The 25,757-nt window shown below is 32.8% G+C and overlaps 1 protein-coding gene across 1 annotated transcript in view; it reads right to left on the bottom strand.

Annotated features, from left to right (window-relative positions):
• Positions 1 to 11,157: 11,157 nt before the first annotated feature.
• The window catches only part of MS3_00009587 (uncharacterized protein), a 28,560-nt gene continuing 13,960 nt past the window's right edge, over positions 11,158 to 25,757 (bottom strand). Inside the window, exons 7-10 of the mRNA XM_051217971.1 lie at positions 22,995 to 23,144; positions 21,401 to 21,526; positions 14,952 to 15,772; positions 11,158 to 13,618 (exon numbers count right to left, since the gene is read on the bottom strand). Coding sequence (XP_051064407.1) covers positions 13,031 to 13,618; positions 14,952 to 15,772; positions 21,401 to 21,526; positions 22,995 to 23,144 — 1,685 coding nt within the window. The 3' untranslated portion in view covers positions 11,158 to 13,030. The remainder of the gene's footprint in view (positions 13,619 to 14,951; positions 15,773 to 21,400; positions 21,527 to 22,994; positions 23,145 to 25,757) is intronic.

Genomic DNA, 25,757 nt, shown 5'->3' with positions numbered 1-25,757 from the left:
TCGGTATACTTTAAAAAGTAATTTCACAATCAGTTAAAAGCCAGAATTATCGATTATCTTCAGTTAATGTATGTAAGAGGGCTTATTTCTTATGCACATAATTTAATGATTATTAATTATTATTATTGTATGTTAATTTATAATTATAGTTGTGATAGAATTAGGTGTTAGAAACAATGTTGACAGATCAATAAGAAGATAAGGTAAGAGATTATATTAAGCATACAAATCATAGTTACTTAGTAGATCGAATTTCTTTGTTGCATTAATCGATACATATATGCATAAATACAAACATACACATAAACAGTCACAAGCAATTCTCAAATAAAAGAAAATACTCAAGAAGTAAATAATAACTTATCATTCACTAATTACCTCTGTTTGAGGTAAAATTACTACTGTGATAACACACATATTGAGGAAAGCATTCAACTGCGTCATTAGGCACGCCCTCACTTAGAATCTTTAAGCCCAAAGGAGAAGACCAAAGAACACATTACGCCGAGAAATGGAGACAGGCATGAGAAGAATGAACAACAATTGGATTAAACTAGAAAGGGAGGCTCAGAACAGAGTGGGTTGGAGAATGCTGATCGGCGGCCTACGGTATACTGAAAGTAACAAGCGTAAGTAATGACAACAAAATAAAACGATGATTACAAGTTGTAATTTTCATCAATAAACCACTGACACCACTTGAAGAACCAGTAGAAACAAAAAAAGTATTCTATTCAATCGGTATTTAGACACAGTTTATTTGCAACAGTTTATATCGGGTTCACTTACAACCGTGTTATTGAACTTGGGTTAACGTCCATCAGTAATATTCTTATGCTCGTTGGTAACTGGTCCTAGGAAGAATTTCTCAAAATTCTGGAAATAAACCATGATCTTATGAGTCAACCAGTTTTATAGTTGGCTGATATTAGTCAAGTTGTAATCTAATTTTGTAAAAAATTAACCTAATTTAAAAATGTCAAAATGTTTCGAAATTATTATGATACATCAAGAGACTTCGTTTCTTTATGTGTTTTGGGAAGTATTCTAGAACAGATTGATTCTTCATGTTTTCTTCAAATGACATTTGTTTGTAATGAAAATTACTTACAATTATTACATATTTCTCACAGAACCACAATCCATTTAACATAGTCAATATAATTATGGCTTAATAATAAACTTAATAATCTTCACAACTCCATACAGATAATTACCATTACCATGTGCTCACTACTGACTAGCATCGTGAGGGAATTGTCGAAGTTCTGAAGAGAAGCCGTGACCAGTGGAGCTAATCCGTGTCGGGTAGAAACAAATGTCTACCTCAGTACAATGGAAGATGGTCGCGCATCTTGGTGGATTGGTTGAGGTTAGGCATTAACACCGTTGGATGCTGGCTCAGTGGTTTAGAGGTTTAGCATTCGCGTGAGAGACCAAAGTCCCCGAGTTCGAATCGTGGAAGTTCACTGCTGAAGAATCCCACAATAAGACGAAACGACCATCCAGTGCTCCCAGGTTTTTCATGGTGATATCATATCAACCGGTTCACGATCTCAATCAAAAAATAATTATGACTAGTTGGTCGTGACAATTACCGTCATTTAGTCAGTTCTTTTGATTAGCTAGTCTTTGTTTACATCATCTCATCATTGTGATAACAATAAACTTACATTTCATAACTATTTGTAACCAAGTGTTTGATTTGTATATTCAATTGAAAATGTGTTCGCGTTTTTTGGATTCGCAAAATACTCGATAAATTATATTCTTATATCAAACTGAATAGGAATACAGTTTTTTGTCTCTCTTTCTCTCTTTCCCTATTTTCTACTGTTGTATTTAGCATTGGTACTATTGGGTTTTTCGTATCTATGCACAACTGTAAAATGTTTATCGAATTCTCATGGAGCTCAAATAAGGTGGGGGATATATATGTGATCAAAGAAAAATAATCGAAACAATCATTGTCAAGTTTTACACGTCTCTATGTCTTATCTTATTAATTCCAGATTTTGATTTTGTACCTTCTATAAAAATTTAACTCAGTAAAAGTATCTATTGGATATTTTATAAACAAGAGAATTTCAGAATTTGAGAATACTAAAATTTCTTTTACGTTTTTGAAATCGCCGCCTCTTTTCTCCTAATAATTGAGATCATGAGTCATCCACCATGGTAAACCTAGAAGCCCTGGGCGGCCGTTTTGTCCGATTGTGAGACTCCTCAGCAGTGTGCATCCACGACCCCACCTAGCCAGATTCGAACTCGAGACCTATTGATCCCGCACGCGAACGCTTAACCTTTGAACCACTGAAGTGGCCGGCATCTTACGGTGTTATTTTCTAACTTCAAGTAATCCGCGAAATTGAGCGTTCCATCCACCATTGTCTTCAGTGCGTTACTTTCTCAAAACTCCACTGGTCACTGCTTCTTTTTATACAAAATATTTCACTATACATTTACATGGAAAACTATTTATATGATTAAACATACTTCATTGAATTAGTTAAGATAAACTAGATATTGTATGCTTAAGTTCACATAAAACTGAATTAGTTAGTATGAACGAGTGATTAGTTTCAAGTAAGTATATCATGTACTACTATTTGATTGATTGGAATTGAGAACTGTTTTTTAGTGTTTCATCAGTTTTCTTTTCATTCCACTCTTTGTTATATTGTTTTCTATTTCATGAATGTTGTCAAGTAATGATTGTTGGATATATTATTGATATTTTCAGGTTAGATAAGTAATGAAAATTTGACGTTAATATTAGCGTATACATTCGGAATAGCTTGAACATTGTATCATTGTAAACTGAAATTCAGTCAATTAATTCATGTGTCATTAGTTAATTCTTGCATTTGAAATCGTTTGGTCTTTGTACGATTGTATTATTATAGCAATAAATCAGTATACATATGAAGGAAATGATTTTTTCCTTAGTCTTTGTTCTTTTAAATCCTATGTAGTTGTGGTATTGGTAAACATATTTTCCAGTTATTTTAATTTTATGTCATTTGGCACTGTTCAACAAGGTGGGTCTGTATTCTTGAAAAGAAAGTTGAATAAAGCCATTAATAAGAATAGTAATAATGATAATAGATCCTCTTTGGATTCCAATTCATACCGATCAGTCTTATAGCTAAAAACACTACTACGGATCTATTCTTCCTACCAGTATCCTCCAGTAGAAAGTATCTGTTTCTCCTTAGAACAGAATACAGATTACGAAACTAACAATGAGTTGATGCCAGTATCATTGAACAATTTAACATGTATTATATCTCCTCTGATCTATATGCATAGCGCTTAATGGTGATCTGGATTTTATCGATTTAACTAGAATAGAATCCTTGCTCTAAGTGACGTGATATTCTATGAGTTATGTTTTGGTGTTAGTGTTGTCTGTCTATTGCTTTCAATCACATGAAATACACTTTACATTTAATTAATTTAATGATATATGATATTACACATTTACATAACAATGTTTATATATTATATTCAGCAACTTAATAAGGACTAGATTTCTCACGAAATCAAGACATTAATTGTCTACATTTTCATTCGAAATGTATTTCAGTTGGTTAATATTTCATAAACAGAAATAAGGTTTCGTGAGGAAACTCATGAAGATTGTATAATTAGAAGATAGTCTTCTTACAACATTTATAAGTTCAATTGAAAGGATATTCAGAAATAGAAATACCTTACCGATATTTCGTGTTAATATTGATTGACAGAGGATAATTGACAAAAAACCCTGGATCTATATTTGATTGTAGAAATCTTGCATAAGTTGATGCTTCTTACGGAATTCGAATTTGTATCATCAGACTTCATATGAATGGTAGATTTCTATCAGAACTAATGATTAGATAAATATTACATTTGTTATTATCATAACTGTCCTTAAAGAGGTTCTCAGTATCCCGAATGGTTCAATAATATTATCTCAAGCAGTAAAGCTCGTTGATGTCAGCCTGAGTCTCACGCACCCACTAAAATACTTGCAAGTTTGTTCACACATTACTAAGACTAATTATATGTAAGATTATTATCTTTTGAAATCTCTGTTTTCTACCTCCTTGAAACCACCTAACTTTTCTTAATGAATGTCCATTTATATATATATTCAACAGAAGAATTAATAAATGACTATTATTATTATTATCGCCACCGTAGAACGTTTTATAATGTTCATTTTGATTTATTATCAGTATGGGGATTTGTCGTGATTGTAGTATTTTCACAATTGAATTCACGAGTCGATCTAAGCTAAACCATCATTGAAAACTTAGAAACATTGAACGGCCGTTTTTTGTCCTAGTATTGCACTTCTCAATAGTACGCATCTACGATCTCTCTTGAGTGACTCGAGCCTAAGAATTCCGGTCTCACTCACCTCTAGACAAACCACTGAGCCGGCGTCCAGCGGTCTTGATGTCCAACTTCAATCAATTCATCATCTTGTTCAGCCCTTAATCCATTGTCTGAGGTGGATAATCGTTTATTGAGTAGTTGTTCAAATCAAACGGTAGCCGTTGACTACCACTGCTCTGAGACGAACTACTTGACATTATCGAACAATATTTTGAAGTCACCTTTTTTACATACGTATATTGTCTAAAAAACAAATCTTCCAGTCTAAAAAGTAGATCACTATGGTGATAGTAATAACAACTCATTGTTATTAAGTTATATTATGGATCGATCAATTATTTAACGTTTTTTCAGTCATTATTCTACTAACTAACAAATAAGGATTATTATATTATTGTACAAACATGAATGTTTACTTCTCACTAGTCAATTAAACTTCAGTAACAAGTTATGGTCAAATATTTCACAATCATTAATAATGCAACAAATATAGAATTGTGTAAAACAACAAATCATTCCATAATTGGCACACAACATGAGAATGTGTTGTTTATATTGTGTCTTCACTGTTTTCAAAAACAAGCAACTTATAACTAACTGATTAATTGTTGACTATCATGCATAAGACTTAAAATAGTCACTCATAAGTCAATGATTATTTGTTTGTTTGTTTTTAGTTTAAACACAATTACTGTTGACATCAGTATGCATTAAGAGTCTGCATAAAGTATAAATAGAGGTAATTTTAGTAATGCTAAATATTTATCTTCTAATTATTTAATCCGCCATCGATCTTTGATTTGAGTGACTGAGTAGTATCACTAAAGTTCATACAACTTAAGTATGTTTCAAAGTTGTTTAACTTTTGAGGTGATGTGGGGATTCACTACTACAGAGTCTCATTACTTACTTACGCCTGTTACTCCTCGTGAAGGAGCATAGGCCGTCCACCAGCACTCGCCATCCAACCCTGTCATGGGCAATCCTTTCCAGGTCTTTCCAGTTGTTATTCATCCTTTTCATATCTGCTTCCAATTCCTGACGTAATTTGTTCTTTGGCCTTCTTCTTTTCTGTTTCCCTTCAGGATTCCAAGTTAGGGCTTGCCTCGTAATGCAGTTTGATGATTTGCGTAATGTATGTCCTATCCATTTCCATCATCTTTTCCTGATTTCCTCTTCAACTGGAAGCTAGTTTGTTGTCTCCCATAGTAGACTTTTGCTGATGGTAACCGAAGTCTCATACTGGGACGAAATAAGTGTTCATTACTTCCCAGTTTTCAATGGTTGTCTAGCTAAAGTTCATTCGTTATACAAGCTATAAAATTCAACAGTCTCCACAAACCACTAATACCAAAACTATTTAATTTTATGGATTTTTCTAATCTGTGTATGATGGTGTTTCAAGTAATAAAATATGTCAAAAACTGAATGGTGTTCTACTGGGACCAAGCAAATATATATGTATATTGTAATGAGTATTTACTAGACAACTAATTCATGATATTTCCTTATTGTCCTAATTTTAAGCTTTTATTTGACTTATTAACTGTATGATGTCTTCAGTCATGAGTGCTGAAAATGTCCATAACTATATATGTTGTGCAAATGTTCGGTGAAGCGTAGCCAAACATGACAGATGAAAACAAATATATGATGAAATTTAAAACGTGAAATGTTATATTTATAAAATCACACTCCATTAAACAGTTCTCGCACACACAAAAAAGTGGACGGAAAAACGACTGAAAGTATTGGGTACGATACAATTTATTGTGCATAGGAAGCTTGTGAGTAACCCTTGCCAACCGTGAATTGTGGAATTATTCGACCTTTGAGTGACACGAAACTGAATACTTAAATAACCTGACCAAATTTGGAAGATATAACCTACTGGAATTCATCCAGATTTTTTAAAGATACAATAACTCACTGTAAGGAATAAAAAAATGACTATGTTGTTCCATATCAAGATATAATTAACTTGAATTTGGATCCAACAACTATTAATTCACGAATGAAGTCACTTTCAACGCATAGAATTCAGCTGTCTACTTCATATACAATTCAACGAAATTCTTTGTAATATCAAATTATCATGTACGCAAAATGGATTCACTTAGACTACTGACCATATTTCAACTTGGTCGATAGAATTCGCTCATCACTAAGAAGATCTAGACAAACAAGGCATTAGTCACTACCAGTAATCAATCAATCTAGATATTGAGTTGAATTTCATCGATACATAATGTACAACAAATTCATCAGAATATCAGAAGGGGTTTTGCGGATATTATAGTAATTTTAATCGTTGAGATCACGAGTCAATTAAGGCTGGACCACCATGTAAAACCTGGAAGCACTGGACGACCGTTTTGTCCTATTGTGGGACTCCTAAGCAGTGCGTATCCACGATTTCGCCCCGCGAGATTCGAACCCATTACCTATCCGTCTCACGCGCGAACGCTTAAGCGTTAGACCACTGAGCCCGAATATGTAAAACATCGTAAAACATTTCTACGTACAAAAGTGTTTACTGGTTTTTTAGGCATGAATATATTTTGATATTAGCTGGAAAAATAACAAATTTTCAAAGCAGTGATAACTCGGTGTTAGATACAGAAAACGTTTTTATGTAGATGTCAGTTTTGATTATCTTTCAGCTTGTAAATAGATAGATAGACAGACAGAAAATCACAGATAGACAGAGTGTAATTCGATCTCATCATCAGTAGTTCATATTGATGTAACAAAAGGGCAAAAATGAATCCAGCTATTAAAAGTCATTATATTATTAAAATACGATCGACTAAGGATTTTGATTTCTCTACAGTGACTTCAAAATATTGTATTAAATAAACAACAATCACCAAAGAATTTATGATTAAACTTGATGCCATAATCGAATTGACCAACCAATTCTTAACTCTGTGGTATAAAGGGAAAGGTTTCATTTAAACAGTGATCAGGCTTCTATATCAACATTTTATTAATGAACGTAAGATATTTATAAATGGCAGCAATTATTGTTGGGTAATAACAAACTAAACTGTATTTCAAATGTTTTGAAGAAAAAGAATACACGTTTACAGGATTCACCCAAGTGATATATAGTTCAAGAGTGAAATGATTGAAATCATTTGAATTGCTTACACTTTGCGTTGCCGATTGTATTGAAAACATAAATCAATAGGAACTGATTACGTTATTGGTTTGTTCACAGTAAACTATTAAGAGAGTCAAGCGATATACTAAGTAGAAAGCAGTTATGGTGTTTAAATAAACAAACAGGTATGGATATCTATGTACATTTGATAAAGATATTGATAAACTATTCAGTAAGCTTAACCTTTTAGAACTTAACGACTCAACCATCAAGTTACTATAATACGATCGATGTACAATAACATTTATTCGAATTGATGAGCAAACAAACATTTTTAGTTCAGGGGGCAGTATTAAATCATTTAAAATACTCTGAGCACTAGATGAAGGCACTTTTATGTACCATAAAATATGTAATTCGGTTTTTTATTTAAGTTTTAAGAAAAAAAAGACGAAGATTATCTCTTTGGTTTGGATTGGTTCACCCCTACATTATAGTTATACAGCATTATTTACCAGTACAAACTTGGCATCAGATTGTTGACTCAGTAGTCATTGGAATATATATGTGATTATGTATGAAAATCACTTCAAGTTTAATAATGAGTCGAGTTGTAGACCATTTGATTGAGAAAAAAAATGTAATTTAATCGAGTATTTTAAATGGAATTAAGATTATTTCCATCAAGAACTGAGTGATGACAATTGAATAGCTGTTATGAAAGAAAGCTATGAAGCAGTGGACTGTTGTTTTAATCTTTTCTCAGTAAACACTATTGACTTCATGAAGTATTGAATTCAAAATTTTATCTACAGAAGGAAATCAAACTCTGACTTTATTGCATCTCATTAAAGTTACAACTTGAATATGAGGGTAAATGTAATTGCTGATTGTGGTGGTATGCGAATAAACAGAGACATTTAAAATGTTTGTTCAATTTTTAAAGACAATTTTAACTGTAGACTGATATCCATTGAAAAACTATGACATATTAGGTGCTTGTTTTATCCAAGTATGGGACTATTTAATAATGTACGTCGACTAACTCTTACAAAACTGAATCCAATATTATAAAACGAGCATGGTATTATCGATCTGATACAAGTAATATCATTCAATTTCGTTTGACGCCATAGATAACAACGTTTGACTAGAATTTTTATTATAGGAATACATCATTATGATAAATCATTAGAAGGTAAGAATGATCCATCAAGTAATCAAGTCATATGACACCTTCATACACTAACCTAGGGTCTACGGAAGTGAAAAGATTCAAGAGTGATTCAGATAAACATAATGTTTGGTGTTATTCAGTTTGAAGATTTTTTATATCACGGATTAACCTTAGCTAGGTAAAGATTGGAATACAGGAATTAATAAAGTGCCGTTTCGTCCTACTACGGAACTCTTCAGTAGTAGTAAGTACCCACGACCCCAACTAGTTGTATACATTTTCATTTAGCTTGCTAATATAGCTTTATAGTTATTTTCGTTTTCTTACTCATGGAGCATGTTGAGCTTGAGTACACGAAGGCGTATGTAAGTAAACGAATCAAACCTCAGTTATGAAACATGAACATTTGTTCATTACATGTCTATCTTCTGTGAATGAGATATCCCAGGTATACCGTCGATTCACATTTCAGTAAAATATCAAGGAGTGAAATATTCTCCTTTTTGTCCAAGGTGAATTCAACAGATGAATGAAATATATCAATATTTGCCGTTCAAGTTTAATCTTCCCATCAAATTTCGTGTTCATCGACAAAACAGATAAAATTCAAAGGCAAAAAGTGTGTTGAATACACAATGTTATGGCCAAACTAATCAAATTTTGATTAAAAAGCGAGATGTCATTTTTTTATCGTCCTGAGTGAATACTACTGGGGAGTTAAACAAACGTTTCAGATTGACGTTTTGCAGCAATTGTTTTCATTGGTAGGTAGTTTTCTCCGGGAGTGAATATCAGTATAGAGTACTACTGAAAGCCAAGAAAGAATTGACAGTTGTTTCACATCTCCATACGGTATTTCAGCCAGTTTGGTTGGTAAAGCCTTTTCTAATGAAGCCTATTTAGGCCCTTCCGGAATGGATTCCATGTTTTCAAGGTTCACAAACCTATTGCGTGGATGTGATTTTGTGGGGAGCCGCGACCCTGCAGGTCTTTACGGGTATCTCGGTATCGTTGTAAGATCAAGTAAAGGATTTTTTGGTTATTACTTACCCTGGATAGGAATAGTCTACGTGAATACTAGGTAACACACAGATTTTCTTCCGAGTATCCATTGGTTTACATACAGGTATACCTACCCTGTGAGAAAATCTGCGTTATATGCACATCGGTAACACAGGTTTAATCCCATGCATCCTACAGCATACACATAGGTATATTCACCCACTTGTGAGGGTAGATGTTCACCACTGCCTTGAAAACATATTTGCAACACTAGACTGTCTCTTACACATTACTTGCATATCATTCAACCCATGGCTACCGCCACAGTACTTCATGACACACAAATAAACATAAGCATTCTCTCCGGGGAGGTTGTTGGCCACCTCTCTTTAGCACTTGCTACTATGTCTTCGACCTGATAGATTAGGCCGCTGATTTTATTAGACAGGGTAGATATTTCGGCGAACGGTTCCATTGCATGACACTACACGTACACCGTTTGCACATACCTGCACAGGCCCGGGGACTTATGCAATTCTTACACATAAGCGTACACATCAGGTGACCCTGAGCGATTAAGTAGGCTTCGAGTAGAACCCAAGTTGATCGGAGTTGGTGATCAGTCCAACCTCCATCGACCAATTACGTTGGCTAGCAAGGCTGCTCCTACTTTCCAGCAGCGCTGCGAGGAAGCCTTAGGTCGGATTTCGCTTTCCCGTCTCCACAGCTAGACATGAAATTCATCGTTTCGACCTCTTGGCAAAGTTGTAAATGAAAACTACTGACGAGTTCTATATTGAGACAAAACAATTGTTCAGTGTTTGCTGGTTTTTAATCATATCCAACACAATGTCAATTTGCGAAGTAAACTGTCTAAAGATATTTCAAAATTGTATTAAAAATAAATAATAGAATAACATTCACTATGATGCTGTGAATTGATTTAAAGATGACTACTACAATTGGGAGAAATTAGGGAGAACATTGTCTTCCCTATCCTATTTAATGAATTTATATGCATTCCAATGAGTATATTCTTGGTGAATTTTGCACTGATGAGATCTGGGATTGCTTCAAAGTGTCGCTCTTTGAAGTATCAAAAACAGTTATAACATGGATTTAATAACTTTGTATCATAGAGGATCGATCTTTCGGTTGGTTGATGATTCTAAAAATGTAATCAATATAATTATTTATCAAATGATATTGGTTGAGGGAATTTCGTCTTACGAAACACATCTGAAAGAGGACGGAAATTGATTTCGTTTTGTAGATAAATTTTCTATATGACTACTGTAACGTCCTTCTTACTATTATCGGAAATATGTACTTTAAAATAAAATAATTCGTTGGTTATTCAAAATATTTAACTTGGCTCTTCGTAGATTGTAAAAAAACATTTGATCATTCTAAAGGCTATTTTCATTTTGAACCGAAATCATGTGGAGAAACCAATAAAGGACTAGTAGGTATAGCATTTTATTCCTATTTGAACTTACTACACAAGGTAAGGTGTAGAGTGACAATACCAACTCGCTATGGATAAACTACGGATATAAAGTTATTATTACTAAACAGTCGATATCCTTCAAACCATTAGACATGAAAATGATAATGAATAAACTGATTATTATTGAATAACTAGCACTTTGTTGTTAAGCCGCTTCCTACTTCAGGTGTTAACCTGAAATCTATCATGTTTTTACATGAAAATGAACGGTAATAGGATGGTTATACTATTAGCAATGATCGTTAAATGGTTAGTGTACAATTAGTAACACATGATTCTTAACTAAGATTTCGTTAGTTCAATTCCTGTTCCGTCTATTTCAGTTCAGACAAGTATTTAATATTACTAGTCTAAACACAATTGAATAGTGACTAAAAATGAATTTTTACTTGACAAATCAAAATACTACACGTTAGATCTAACCACTCGGTTCAACTGTATATCGGACATAGATATCTTAATCACTTAACTTCAATCAACTGTTTTTACTGCTAATCACTATTTAGGATCAGTTAACTTTAGATGTTTTATGTAATTTACTTTTTTGAAAACAAACAGACAAGTAGCAACAACGAACAAAAAAACCGGTATACATCCGTTTAAATCTTTGAAATCGAACAATTTGTTTTAACAAACAAACGAGTTCACCAAATTTTCACACACACACACACACACACGGTGAGTGAGACCAGCATCGAGAAATGAAATTTAAAGAAAGAAAGAAAAAACACTGACAAATTACACAACAAACAGAACAAAACAATGACATTCGATTGTTTGTTTCGTGAAAAACATAACATTAAGTCAATAAATCAATAAATAAGCAAATCAATTAAAACCAAATAAATATTGTATGACGTAACAGAATGAATGAAAAGATAGATTAGTGGTTGTAGTAGTAGTGGAAGTACTTGCTAGAATATGCTTAATATCAAGAAAGTAATAAGTAAATGAAACTTTTTCACAGAAACAACAAACACGATGATGGCATCGGCGGCGTCAGCAATAGCGGCAGTAGTAACAATAATGAAAGCAATAACAAGAGACATCTTAACGATAGTATCATCATGATAATGATTATCAATAGTAAATGTACAGAACCAGAATAAAAATGAACAAGCAGTAGGTAACTATGGCACAAACAAATCAATAATACAATAGAAATTGATAATGTGCGTAAGAGGTAGAGTTATAGTTAAAAGCAAAATTATAATGATTAATTGGTAGAGAAAGTGGAAACCGTCAAAAAAAAAAACCTACATGAATAATGTGAGATTTAACGATGAGGATAATGATGTATACAGAATTAATAGTATTCATATTAGTCCCAATGTTACAAAATCATTTACACATGAATCAATCCATAAGAAAAGGAAGGGAAATAGAGGGGGGACAAATGAAGAGACTAAGTTATTTACATAATGAGATGAAAGATTACCAGTATCTGTCGTAAGAAATACATAGAAATGATACAAATTTCAAAGTAAGAAAAGTCAATACACAATACATTGATGCTGTCGTATATCTCAAAGAAATTTAAGTGTTTATTATTGGAGAATAGCAAATTCGGCAAGTACACACATAAGAGTAGGCTGGGAATAGTGGGATAGAAGTAGAAAAATAAAAGTGTGATACTTTTGAATAGAATATTCGACTAGTTATGCATATTTATTTATAGTTATAAGCAACAGACAACACAGAGATGATTATTATTTGACGTAGACAAACACACAAATATACATACATGTAATATGGAATAAAATAGTAGAGAGTAGAAAATCTTGGATCAGATTTAGCAGATAAAAATAGTTTAATTAGTGTTGTTATCTTTATGATTAGTTCGTTCTCAGTTAGTATCTTCTTTACAGTTATTATTATTACTATTACCACCAACGCTACCAAAAGTGTGATCAAGATTAGCATCATTGTTATCTTCATTTGTAGTTGGTGTTGTGCTGTTTGTAGTACCAGTGCCAGAAGTAGTAGTAGTAGTGCTAGTAGACGTAGTGATAATCGTTGTCGTAGTAGTAACAGGAATTATTTGCACATTATTAGTATCCTCATCAACATTAACATCACTGATCACATCTACAGTAAACTTATCCTCAACAATTGTCGTATTTAATTCAAATGGTTTAGAAGTTCGACGACGTTTATGCTTTATGCCATCTTTGCGCGAATTGATATTACGTAGAGATGAAGATGAAGAACCATTAGTTGGCATTGAATCACCAGTAGTATCTTGATTAAAGCTTGATTCTGATGTTGGTATACTACTATCAATATTAGTACTAGGTTCTGTCAATAATAATGTACCAGATTCCAATTGATTTACTCTTGTATATTGATCGACATCTTGTTCATCATCTTCATAATCTTCTTCTTCTTCTTCAACAACTGGTTCTAAACCAGGATCTTCTTTGACCTCTAAAACCTTGAGGAAGTTGGATAGTTTGAGGACGGTGGGGGAAATAGAAAAGATAAGAAAATAAACCCGGTAGGTTAGATAAGAAATTACACAAAAACTTAAGGCTGAACAATATCGAATATTATTTTTTACGAAGTTAACTACAATAAAGTGAGTTATCTAACTCCATTCTTATCGAATAAATTCTTTACATGAGTTCTCGAAAACATTCTATTTGAGCAGACTGCTCATTATTAGATTCGTACCAAAATATTCCAGAATAAAGCACAGTGCAAATTTGAATATTCATAAAAAGCGAAAGATTTTGTTTGTAAATCCCGATCAGCAAATTTATCTAGTGACTAAAAAATAATATTGTGTTCGTCTAATCTTCAGTTCAAGTGGAAGTCTATCGATCTAATTGTTGGGTAATTACTAGTTTAAGTGACTTTATATAGCATCCACTATTGTTTGATATTAGATAGATGGATGAAACCAATAGGGAGTTTCGGACATAGGTATCGTGTTTGCAACCGCCTCTCGGCGAGACCAGTGTGAAATTTCATCAGTGACCAACCAATCAAACCGTTAGACAAGTGAAACCGTTCAGATGAACACATTCGATATTATCAACTAAAAAGTAGATAAGTGGACGCATACATTTGCGTTATAAACTGTGATGTATAAAAGATTACAAAACATTTTGCTCAGATTTGTATGTCTTTATATGCATAACTTCGTTCCCATATTTTAATCATGTACGTGTTTGTGTGAACCAATTTGAAAATATAATTTTAACCAGCTGATGAAGTACGGTTACAAACCTTAAGTTTCTATCAAAGAAAGTAAATTGTTCAAAGTAGATAGTAGCTTTCTATGCACTACACTACAAAACGTAACTATATCGGTCTTGTTGTTAGTTAACTTAACGATTACTGACTTACTTTTGGTAAGATTAAAATTATATTCCCTAACTTCAAGACTGATTAATCAAGGCATACATGCAATACTTTGATAAAAACTAATTATGAAATATTGATTAGGAAATTCCAGATTGTTTCTGGCCGAATTTTAATGTGTTGTACACTGATATCATAGTTGTGTTTAAAGGGCTGCTCTACACGGCATTCTAAGTCCACTTTAAAATTGATATACCGATACAGCCCTTCACATCTAACCGATTAAAGTCAATCATTTCGATTTAAAATAAACAATTGTAAAATAAACAACTGTAAATATCTACGAAACGATTGAACGAATTATGGAGAATAGTATTTTGACATTTGTTAGATCTCTCACCCTCTTTTTGAGACTTAATATCTAATACCAAAAAAGTAACTACCATAAAAGCTCTACTCACTTCAACAGATTGAGCTGGAAGTGATAATGATACTACTGGAGTGGGAACTGTACCACCACCACCGACTACAGATGCAGGAATAACAGCAGCGGGCAATTTTAAACCACCGACATTGACCAAAGAAACAGACTCATCTGTCATAGGTATTGTTGTACCAGTAGTATTAGCAGTAGTATCCAATGTCTTACTATCCAACAATCCAGTGACAACACCACTGGCAGCTAATGTCGATGTTGGCTCTGTTGAAAAAATCATATGATGACCGGACGATATCGGTAGACAATTTACAGAAGATTGAGGAATAATAGATGGTGATAATTGATCAGTGGTTGAATTCTGTGACTTTAAGGCATCGATCACTGTCAATGAAGTTGAAGATGGCACTACCATCGGTTGATTTACTGCATAATGACTGTCAGTGACGTCAACACGTCTGCTAGTAGATGTCGGATCAACTGGTGCCATACAATTCACGTCTATGGATTGATATTCACTGACCATATTACCCAGTTGTTGTTGCTGTATATAATATTCATGATCAGTTGTTGGCAACGTCGGTGAAGTGGTATTATATTCATAACTATAATTTGTATGGTCCACATGATTTGGCATTAACTCAATGGGACTGTATGATGATTTTGGCTTATTGGAAAATTCTCTTTTTGATAACCAACGTAAAGGACAGCCAAGAAGACAGGAGATAAATAAAGCAAAAGCAGAAAATATAAAAGCCATAGATGATGCGTTATGCGTTGGTGCACTATGCACTGTAGAAATACTGAATGGTGATGTTTTATCTATTTGTAAATCTCTTAAATAACCTAGAGGATAAAAATAAGCACAAGAAAACAACATCAAGAGATGAGCCAAAAATTCAATCGGAAAACATGAAACTATCACATTCCTCTCTATGCTACTTATAAGTAGGATTGATTTTATTAAGGTACAAAAATGGCAATGAGATGAAGGAGAAGAATGATGAGGATGAGTAGACGACATGCATCATCACAGAAATAGATGATAATGAAATAAAATTTGATTTCAGTAAATTACAACATTATTTATTGACATGAAAAAGGAGTGTTTCCTACTTCGAATAATTTAAATTGAATTACAGAATGAGAGAACAATCGAAAAAAAAACTGAGAAAATACTCAAAAATCAAACACACACACACACACAATAGTATCTGTGTATGCGTGTGAGAACAGAAAACGATCTCTAAACAGACAAAATCTAAAATAATTTATATCGAAACAATCATGGAAAATTAATTTAGAATAAATGACAGTTCTATTTGAATCATTATTCGTTCTTAGAAATAAAAAAGGGAATTATTGTACATAAGTTAGTAGTGTTTAAGAAAAGTTAGATATTGGCTAACAGTGGAACCTAAGATGTGAATTTCATTTTATCTAAGACTTATTAGCCAAATGTACCTACCAAGTTCAGTCTTTAATAAAAACAACACGACAACTGAAACCCTTACAATCAAACTAAGTGAGTAGTAGTTCAAAATGCTGAACTTCTCTTTTAAACTATAGTTCTTATTTTTGCGTTTCACTAATCATCCGTAACTATCCAACTAACTTAATCGAGATACATCAATAACGGATGGATCGAAGTTAGGCATTTACATTATTGCACATCGGCTCAGTGGTCTAGAGGTCAATCTTTGGCGCGTGAGACAAAGGGTCTTGTGTTCGAGTCCTGTGTATGTGTGCATAGCTGAGGAGTCCTATACTGGGATAAAAAGGGCGTTCAGTGCCTCCACATTTCCAATGATGGTCTAGCTTAGATCGGATCGTAATTTCAACTGTCTAGACATATTTATTGAAAATGATTGCTTTTTGAAAACCTGGAATATTAGATAAGTTGATTGGAGTGTGATATATGACCATAAGCAAAACATTTCAATTCCTATGATGAAATAATACCATTGAATATACAAGTATAAAATGACAGTAAGGTGCTCAAATTAAATAGCTAATAATTCTTTGGACATCTGATCTACAAACAGAAGATGAAATATAGAATCATTTCCAACTTATGCATATTCCCAAATCCGATCCATGATTACCTGGTAACTGCGATAAATAAAACCAGTGAGTATGAATATCACGCGTCCTAAAACACTCTCATTTATTGAGCTTTCTGATCATATCCTCAGTTGTTTTTTCCGATCATTCATTGGAACAAAAAAGTCTTTCTATCGGGTACTCTCACGCGGTAAACGTCAACCATCGAGAAAAACTTTCACTGAGACATACTTGAATTTATTCTACATATTGTGACATCATTTATTGATTATAAACTGATACAACTATATCTCGATTTATTCATTAAAACTTGAGTGAAAGTTAAAGTAAAATTTGTTCATTAAAGAATAACAATGAAATTAAATGTAGACATCATTGTCAACAGAGAAGGTGATGATGCTAATGAGAAAATGAATAATAAACCAATACATTACATAATACTATATAAAAACAATATTATCAAAATTGATGAGAAATTATGATTGATCTAATCTATTGGGAAAATTAAATCAGATCAAAAATGAAATAAGATTTAATACAGAGGAAATGATCACTTCTTACTACATTGTCTTTCTTATACACCAAATAAGAACTCTAAGTAAAGATGATAAAATAACAATAAAGACATGGTAAATAAACTTTATTTTAAATTCATTTAATGCATGTACTACTATTATTACTATTATGATTGCTATTAGTCAATAAATTGAATGTAAACAGGTAGCTTGGTGATTTTTAAAGCAGCTAACTAGTGTTACTTACAGAGAATATTTTAACTAGGTCACAAATATTCAAAGTGTACATCAAAGCTAATTGTACATAGGCACTTGTATTTGATTAGTGAATTACAGTGAACTCATTTAATCTTATTGGCATGACTAATATGTTATTTTCTGGAAAGAAATATTCAGATAGTCCTTCACAGAACAATTGTAAACATGTGAACAAATAGCTTATATGATGAGTCTCTTGAGTTATTTCTCGTTAGTCTTAAACCTTATCCTAATTATATCATTTGATTTGTCATTATAAGGATGTATTTGATGTATTTAAATAAAATCGTTACATAGGAAAATAAATCAAGCAACAATGACGATGGTATACCTAACACAGTGATTTTTGTTATTCTGTGACCCTTAATTTTGTATTCTTCTTTTTCGTCATTGAAGTATATAAGTAGCACGCGAAATGGGATCGAAATGTCCCATCATTTCATTGTTTATTTCTCATCTTGCAAAATATTTATCATTACGAAAACGTTCATGACATTGTTATTGTCTATTTCTTGGTGAAAAATTATGTTCTTATGACACTGCTTAATACAGACAATTGAAATAGCAGAAGGATTGGAGGGATGAGAGAGTCTTTAAAGGAGAACTCAAAGAAGATATGCAAACGATGCATTCAATATATTATTCATATATATTACAAATATAGTGCATGACTTTGCATATTATGACATTGGTTTACCCTACCCAAGTCTTCATTTGTTATAGTACTTGTAAATTAATGTGTATTTTGTATTACAGTCAGTCAGTCAGCTACAACGTACGACCAGGCACAAATATGCATCGGTCCAAGTTGCCATACCTCATTTACACAACAAGATGGATACCGGATTCATAAAAGTAGTTAATTCAGAGGTGGTAATGTATAAAAGAAAGATTGTAATAAGGATATAGTACAGGAAGAAAGAATTAGTTGGTAGAAAGATATGAAGGAATTTTAATCTTTTAGTTTAAGGGAAGACAGGGAGTGTATACACCGACGCCATTGTGATCGATTCTGAGCCATGTCACCAAGAGTCTCCAACCATTGGTTACGAAAGTCACGCGGACCCCAACCAAGTAGTCTGCATCTGCCAACATAGCTCAGACTTGAAGTTAGTGACTTCAAGCATTGATGCCACGTTTTGGTTTGACCGCCCATAACTTTCTTCCAACCATCCCGAACACCGGTTAGCATTGCACGTCGTGGTAACTGGTGTTCGGGCATACGTAACACGTGGCCCAACCATCTCAGTCGATGAAGATTCACAATCTCACCAACTGATTTACCATCATTCCCTAATACTCTGCGTCTAACCTCACTATTACTTACCCGGTGATCCCAGCAGATGCCAGCAATATTTCTGAGGCATCTGTGGTCAAATACTAGTAGCTTACGGGTATCTCCTACTCTTAATGGCCATGTTTCGCTGCCGTAAATTAAAACAGAACAGACTGCCGCGCAGTATATTTTGTATTACAATGATTAATGTACTTATTATCAATTGTTGGAAAGAATTTATTGATTATCTCTCTATAATAAAAACAAACGTTTTAATACAAAATTAACTCAAGTTAATCACAAACAATCAGAAATTTGTTACTTATTTGAAAGAAGGTAAAAGAAAGAGAAAACACTATACAAAGCAGATTAATGTACTTTAGAAAAGACTTTTCAAAGGAAAACAAAAAGAACGACTTATTCTTGGATCAATACATAGAGAATAAATGAAAATGTGTACAGTTAGAAAATATTTTACACAATCATATAGTTAATATGTAGTTATCAAACAAATGGTTCGCGGTATTCCTTTTAAACACACTATTCTAATCGACAAGTTTTATTTGATTTATATTTATGGTGTATTATGGTTTAGTTATTTAATGTATGTAGTAATTATGTCCTAGTGGGTGGCTTATGCTTCTACATGAGGGGTAACATGTGTAAGTAAATAAATCGGTAGTCATGTAGGCTTTTAATTCAGATTAATACTGAATCATGTGAAAGACTTGTCTTGGTCAGTTATCCAAGTGTTTTGAATAGTACACTGGGAATAAATAAGCATTTATAGTTGGCTAATTATTGTTTAATATAAACAATAGCTGATTGACTAATTAGCGTTCGTTAGGATAATAGCATGAAAAAATATCCATAACATTAACTGTCAATTGAGAAACTACAACAAACAATGTTGATGATGAAGTGAAGGGTTAAGAAAATTTATCTTTATTTATAGATAAGATCAAATGATGTTAGGAAAATAATCACTGATGAATGAACGTATACTAAATCAATCATATATTTTGAGTTTAATGATTTTTCATATATGCACAGTTACACTTTCCCTTTTATAAGATCCAACAAACTGAAATTTTAAGTCACACACAGATCATGATGTTATTCAATTATTTGAGTCATCATATATTCTGATTACCATTTGTTAATGTTTTAACGTCGAGACATGGTTTAGGTTGAACGACCGCTGACAGCCCGTTGTCTCGATATAGTACAGAGCATGTCAGTAGCGCACACCCACCTCTTCACCAAGGTTCGAAACCGGAAGATTCAGGTCCCGCTACGAAAGTTTAGGCACCTAATGAATTACATTTGTAAAATCATTAGATGAATGAAGAACGTTTGTAGGTTAATTTTATGGAAATTCTTTTCAATTGTAAAGAAAGTAATATTGGGTTTACTGATTTTACTTGAAAGGTTACAAATACAGTGGCCCAAAGTGATATTAAAACATTTGACTTTTAACATATAGATCACGAATTGTACTTGCACTCTATTTACTTAGATTTAAGTGGTGGAATAGTATTCGTTAACCTCTTTATAGTTAAATTGTGGAACAAATTCGAGTGCATACAGAAAAGTCATCATCAATGAGATGCTAAACTTTGAAATTAAAATGAATAGCACCAATTAACACTAAGAGAGACGAAAAAAAATGTGAAGAAAGTAGTTTAAATTACAGACTTTAGTCTTCAGTTTTTGCTTGTTCATAAAAACGTATTACAAGTCGTAGTGCCAGATTTCGTGTACAGTTAAGGTTTTATATCTTGGTACATTTTATCACTAGATCACTATACTCATTAAAATCTAAAAAGTTAAGTATTAATATTAAATCTTATTAGACTGAAAAGCGTTTAACCTTAAGCTTTGGTACATTAGTCTAAACTTTGTAACTGAATTATGTTGGAAAACGTTTCATACTACGCTATCCTAAAAACAACAATTTATCAACTTAGTATTCTTAATAAGGCCATCGATACTGACGAGTATCATACTAGAACGAGACAGTATTTTAACGCTTCCCGATTTTTTAATAGTTGTCTAACCGAGGTCAATCCGTGATGAAAACCAAGAACTCATGATGCTAGAATATTAAAATCTTAAAAGTTTGAAAGAACTCTACTCTTTATGTAACTAAAAATAAACAAACGGTAATTGTTAAAATATTTTTAAAGAACCTTTCCAAAAAAAGGATCCGAATTGACTTTAAGTCACATATCACGTTGTTACTTATCAACTATTATGATACAATTGCGAAGTGCAAAGTTCGAATCAGTGTTTTACAAACCTACTGACTAATTTACTATTTCGAGTATAGAATTATTATCGCAAAAATAAACAACTTACCAGCCATTGGAGGACCGACAGCGGCTGCAAAGCCTTGAAATAAAAGTAAGTAGCCAAATGCATTAGTCAAACGATCAATACCGATCAATTCCACGACTAGAATACTTTTCAACGACACGAATACAGCTGGAAGTTTTTTGTTTGTTTTTTTTTAAGAAAGGAAGTGAAGAAAGAAAATTAGTATACCGTATCTAATTGAGGTAATTTTATGGCAAAAACATTGATGATTGATTTATTGAAAACTATGGTAGGCAAAGCATGATAATAAATACAGATCATATAGTAATGATTGAATAAAATGGTTTAGTTTGTCGTTGAAACGTTAATATAAATATTCTTATATGCTATTGTTGTCGTATTGATTCATGGTAATTTGATTTCAGAAACACTTCAAATAAATTTTATTTATAATGAGTAAATAGTGAGAAAACAAATCAAGAACCTTGGAATTTCCATCCAAATTACATGACTCGAGGTCGGAGCAAGGGTATTCTAGACTTAATACTATTAAAATGCTCACTTCATTTGTGGCAATACACTTATCACACTTTCGTCTTTGGAGTTTAAAATATCCAAGAGAGATCTCAGAAGTAAAGCTCTTTAACTCTCTTAATGATTCACGTATCATTATTTTCATATGCAAAGTAGACAATCTTCATAAATTCTTAAGGGAGTGATAAATATGTGCACACTAAATGCTAGCTTTCCGAGGTAAGTCTCAAAGTCCTAGTGACCAACGGAATTCAATTATGAAAGATGTAAGACAGTTACATTGTCGCACAATATCAAGAATTGACACAAGTTAAGAATTCATCAACGGATGGCGGTTCAGTTTTCCTAAAGTTGTAACCTTCGCCGAGCAACCTAAAGGTCATAGATTCTATTTCTGATAGGGTTGTGAAAGTGTACTATCATGAAGTCCCAAACTAGAATATACCAGTTGTCCAGTGGTTCCTAATCTTCAATAATCATTTAGTTAAGATTAATCAGTTATGTAAACTATGAATATTTTCATGCACTTTATCAACTAAATAAAAACAGATAAAAGTCAGATTGATAGATGATCGCTCGTTTGTTTAGTTACTGACATAACTAAGCAACATCAGTAGATCAGTTAGAGTAAATACAATGAACACACACAAAAGTTCCACAATCTGAAATATTTTGTACATTAAAATATTCACTTTTTTGGTCAGTTAATTGCTATTAGAATAAGCATTTTCATGTATGAAAGTACAAATTAAGAGTCAGTTTATTATTCTTAATAATAAGCAAAAGAACTTTTGACAATTTATGCATAACAAAACACATTAAACTAACACTGTTAACACTACAGAGTCCGTACTTAAAAGTATATTTCATTAATAAATAGTGCACATTAGTAACATATTACTGTAACATTTTGTATATGCTATCCAATTTTGTATCTACATTGATACACCGACTTTGACAGTGAATTAACTTCTCTGATTGTTCAAACTATTTAGATTACCAAAATGAAGCATACAGCAATATCCACAGAAAGTAAGGATATTTAATAAGTACATCATTAACCATACCACAACTGACATCATCATTATCAATATCAACGTACCTGAGAAAAGTCCAAAACCACACGAGATTAAAACTAAAGCTGCATAATATCGTCTTACAATCGGGAGTATAAACACAGTTACACTAGTTAACAATAAAGAGATATTATTCATCCACAATGAATCAGCCCATTTATAGGTTGTAGACCAAGCTATAAAAATTAAGAAAACAAATTATTTACCACATGCAAATTGCATTTAAAAAATGGTAGGGTTAGAAGTAGGATACTATGCAAAATAAAGTCGGATTAATAGATAAGTCTGTAAAAGTGGTTAGAAAAGTTTTTCAAACACATATAACCGTTATCTACTTCAACATGTAATGTTGTTATTTTTAATGGGATTAGGTCGGGAAGAAAGATAACAAGTGTATCCACACACGACATCAATCCATCAAGTAACTGACTGTTGATTTGAAACGTATCAGAAGGTACGGACTTATAGGTTAGCATCCTTGAGATAATTATGATCAATGGTTGGAGATGTTGAGTGACACACAGCAATTTCATAAGTGTGAAATAAGATTTATCATATATCTTCGTCTATATCTTCAGATGTTGTTTCATACATATCTTTCAATCGTTGACCTCTTGAAGCTTTTTCAAGTTATACCTCTCATTATGCGATATTTTTTATCGCATTATTTTAACTTCACCTCTTGCTATGATAATAACAAATGTAACATTGTGGGATGATTCGAAATTCATGCTAGAATGACTCGAACTGAATGATTATTGAAAGAAACTCACGAAGACGATGAGTAGCAGTTGCTGCGGTAAGGGCCGCATTCCTATAGTTTGAGAACATATGGAACTCAAAACAACTGTCTGTCAACCAACATCAAAGTCACAATCTTCAATACGAACGTCAACACAGTTCCACTGTACGCAGCTAAAACTTGCAGAACCACCACAACCATCATCAAGAGAGTACAAGTATTTACAAACAATTGCGTATGCAAGATACTCAGTGTCCGTTGACTGGATACCATCAGCAACAGCCTACTGTGAGAAAGAACAAACCAGCTTCCAGTTGAAGAGGAAATTAGAAATAGACGTGGGTAGTGGATAGGACATAGATTTCGGAAGTCATCAAACTGCATCACAAAGCGAGTGCTTGCTTGGAGTGCTGAAGGGAAACGAAAAAGAGGAAGGTCGAAGAATACACTGCATCTGGAATTGGAGGCAGACATGAAAAGAATGAATATCAACTGAGAAGGGTTGAGTAGGACAGAGTTTGATGGAGAATGCTGGTGGGATTCTTATGCTACTCCACGAGAGGTAACAGTAAGGTAACAAGTAAGTGAAACCTAAATCCCGAATAGAATTAGTTTGTTATCCAGTTGTTGATGTGAAATCACAAATGAAGCGGAGGTATGAGAAAATAGATTTCCAATTACTTAATGAATGGGTATTGGGATTATACGACTATTTTATCATTTTTCCCGAAGTCTTACATACTTTATCAATAGATCGTAGTGCAGTTTTCATTTGTACACAAAACATAACACGGAAGTGTACTGTTTTCAAAATGGTAAAGTAAAAAAAATATGGATGAACTGATAGGTGTTTATTGGATTCTGTTCCGGTAACAACAAGATAACCTGTTTTCCATGCTGTTTACGGCTTGTTATTAATTTTATCGGTATGATAAAAAGTGGTCTGTTGATAAATTCCTAATTCACAAATCTCTGGTTATTTACATTTTGCATAAACACTGTTTTTGTAATAAACAGAATGAAAAAGATCGGAACATTTGCTCGACGTCATCGTTCACATGATTTTACATGAAGGCTTGGGATATTCTAATATATTGATCATAACAAAAATATAGCAATTGAACACTTAACAATAATCAATGCTAAATCATGTGCACACAATCAAAATGGGACAAGTTGAGTTATTCTATTTTCAAAACCGACCTTTTCCTAACTCTCTCCTTCCGTTATGGGTTGGTATACCTACAGATAATGACTGTCTAAGGGAAACAGCTTACTGTCGTTCTAACTCAATGAAACGACAGTAAAAATTCATTAATGGGATGAAGTCAAATGTAGATTTAAAAATCTTAGCAAAACTTTATGTTATCTATTTGCATTTAGAAATTATATTTCAATTTGAAACTAAGCAGGAATATACTTTAGAAAATGATTAGTATAATTTATGATAAATTGTGAGGATAAAATTTGATTCACTTCTAAGTAACATTAATCAATTGAACAATGATTGAGCGGATATAATATAGAGGCAACAACAACCAGTGGAAAAAAGAAACAGGTTGTCAACAAATAACTGTCAAAAGGACATCTCAATTTCAATATTTAGGGCATTATCTAGTCAATTATTGTGGTGTGTACTACTTGTATAGAAAGAAATAAGTAACATGTATGAGGAATAGGAAGTAGAATTGTAATGGACAGAGGAGGAAAATGGGGAAAGAAATGAAAACAGAAGCATTCGGAGTGACAACAGGAATGGGAGTCTAAGGTTATTAGAAGTGTCTAGGAAATTGATTCGAGAATTCAGTTAGAAGACGCATTAATTTAAATATATTTATTGAATAATTGTTAAATAACTGTATTATTGTATTTTCATATTCTCTATATCGCGGACTACCGTCAAACAACAACAACAACAACTGTGGTCAAATAGCTATTGCTAATTAATTAGTCACTCCATCTTCCTTTCTATGCTCCTCATGATTTCGTTGTGTATAAACTGTGATTTCCAATTTGTGGTGTGTCCCGTCTCATAATCTATGTGTTG

The sequence above is a fragment of the Schistosoma haematobium genome, chromosome 7, assembly GCF_000699445.3.
Source record: "Schistosoma haematobium chromosome 7, whole genome shotgun sequence".
NCBI classification, from domain to species: Eukaryota; Metazoa; Platyhelminthes; class Trematoda; order Strigeidida; family Schistosomatidae; genus Schistosoma; species Schistosoma haematobium.
The sequence above is the reverse complement of the archived record's forward strand: the minus strand, read 5'-3'. Positions and strand labels throughout refer to the sequence as shown.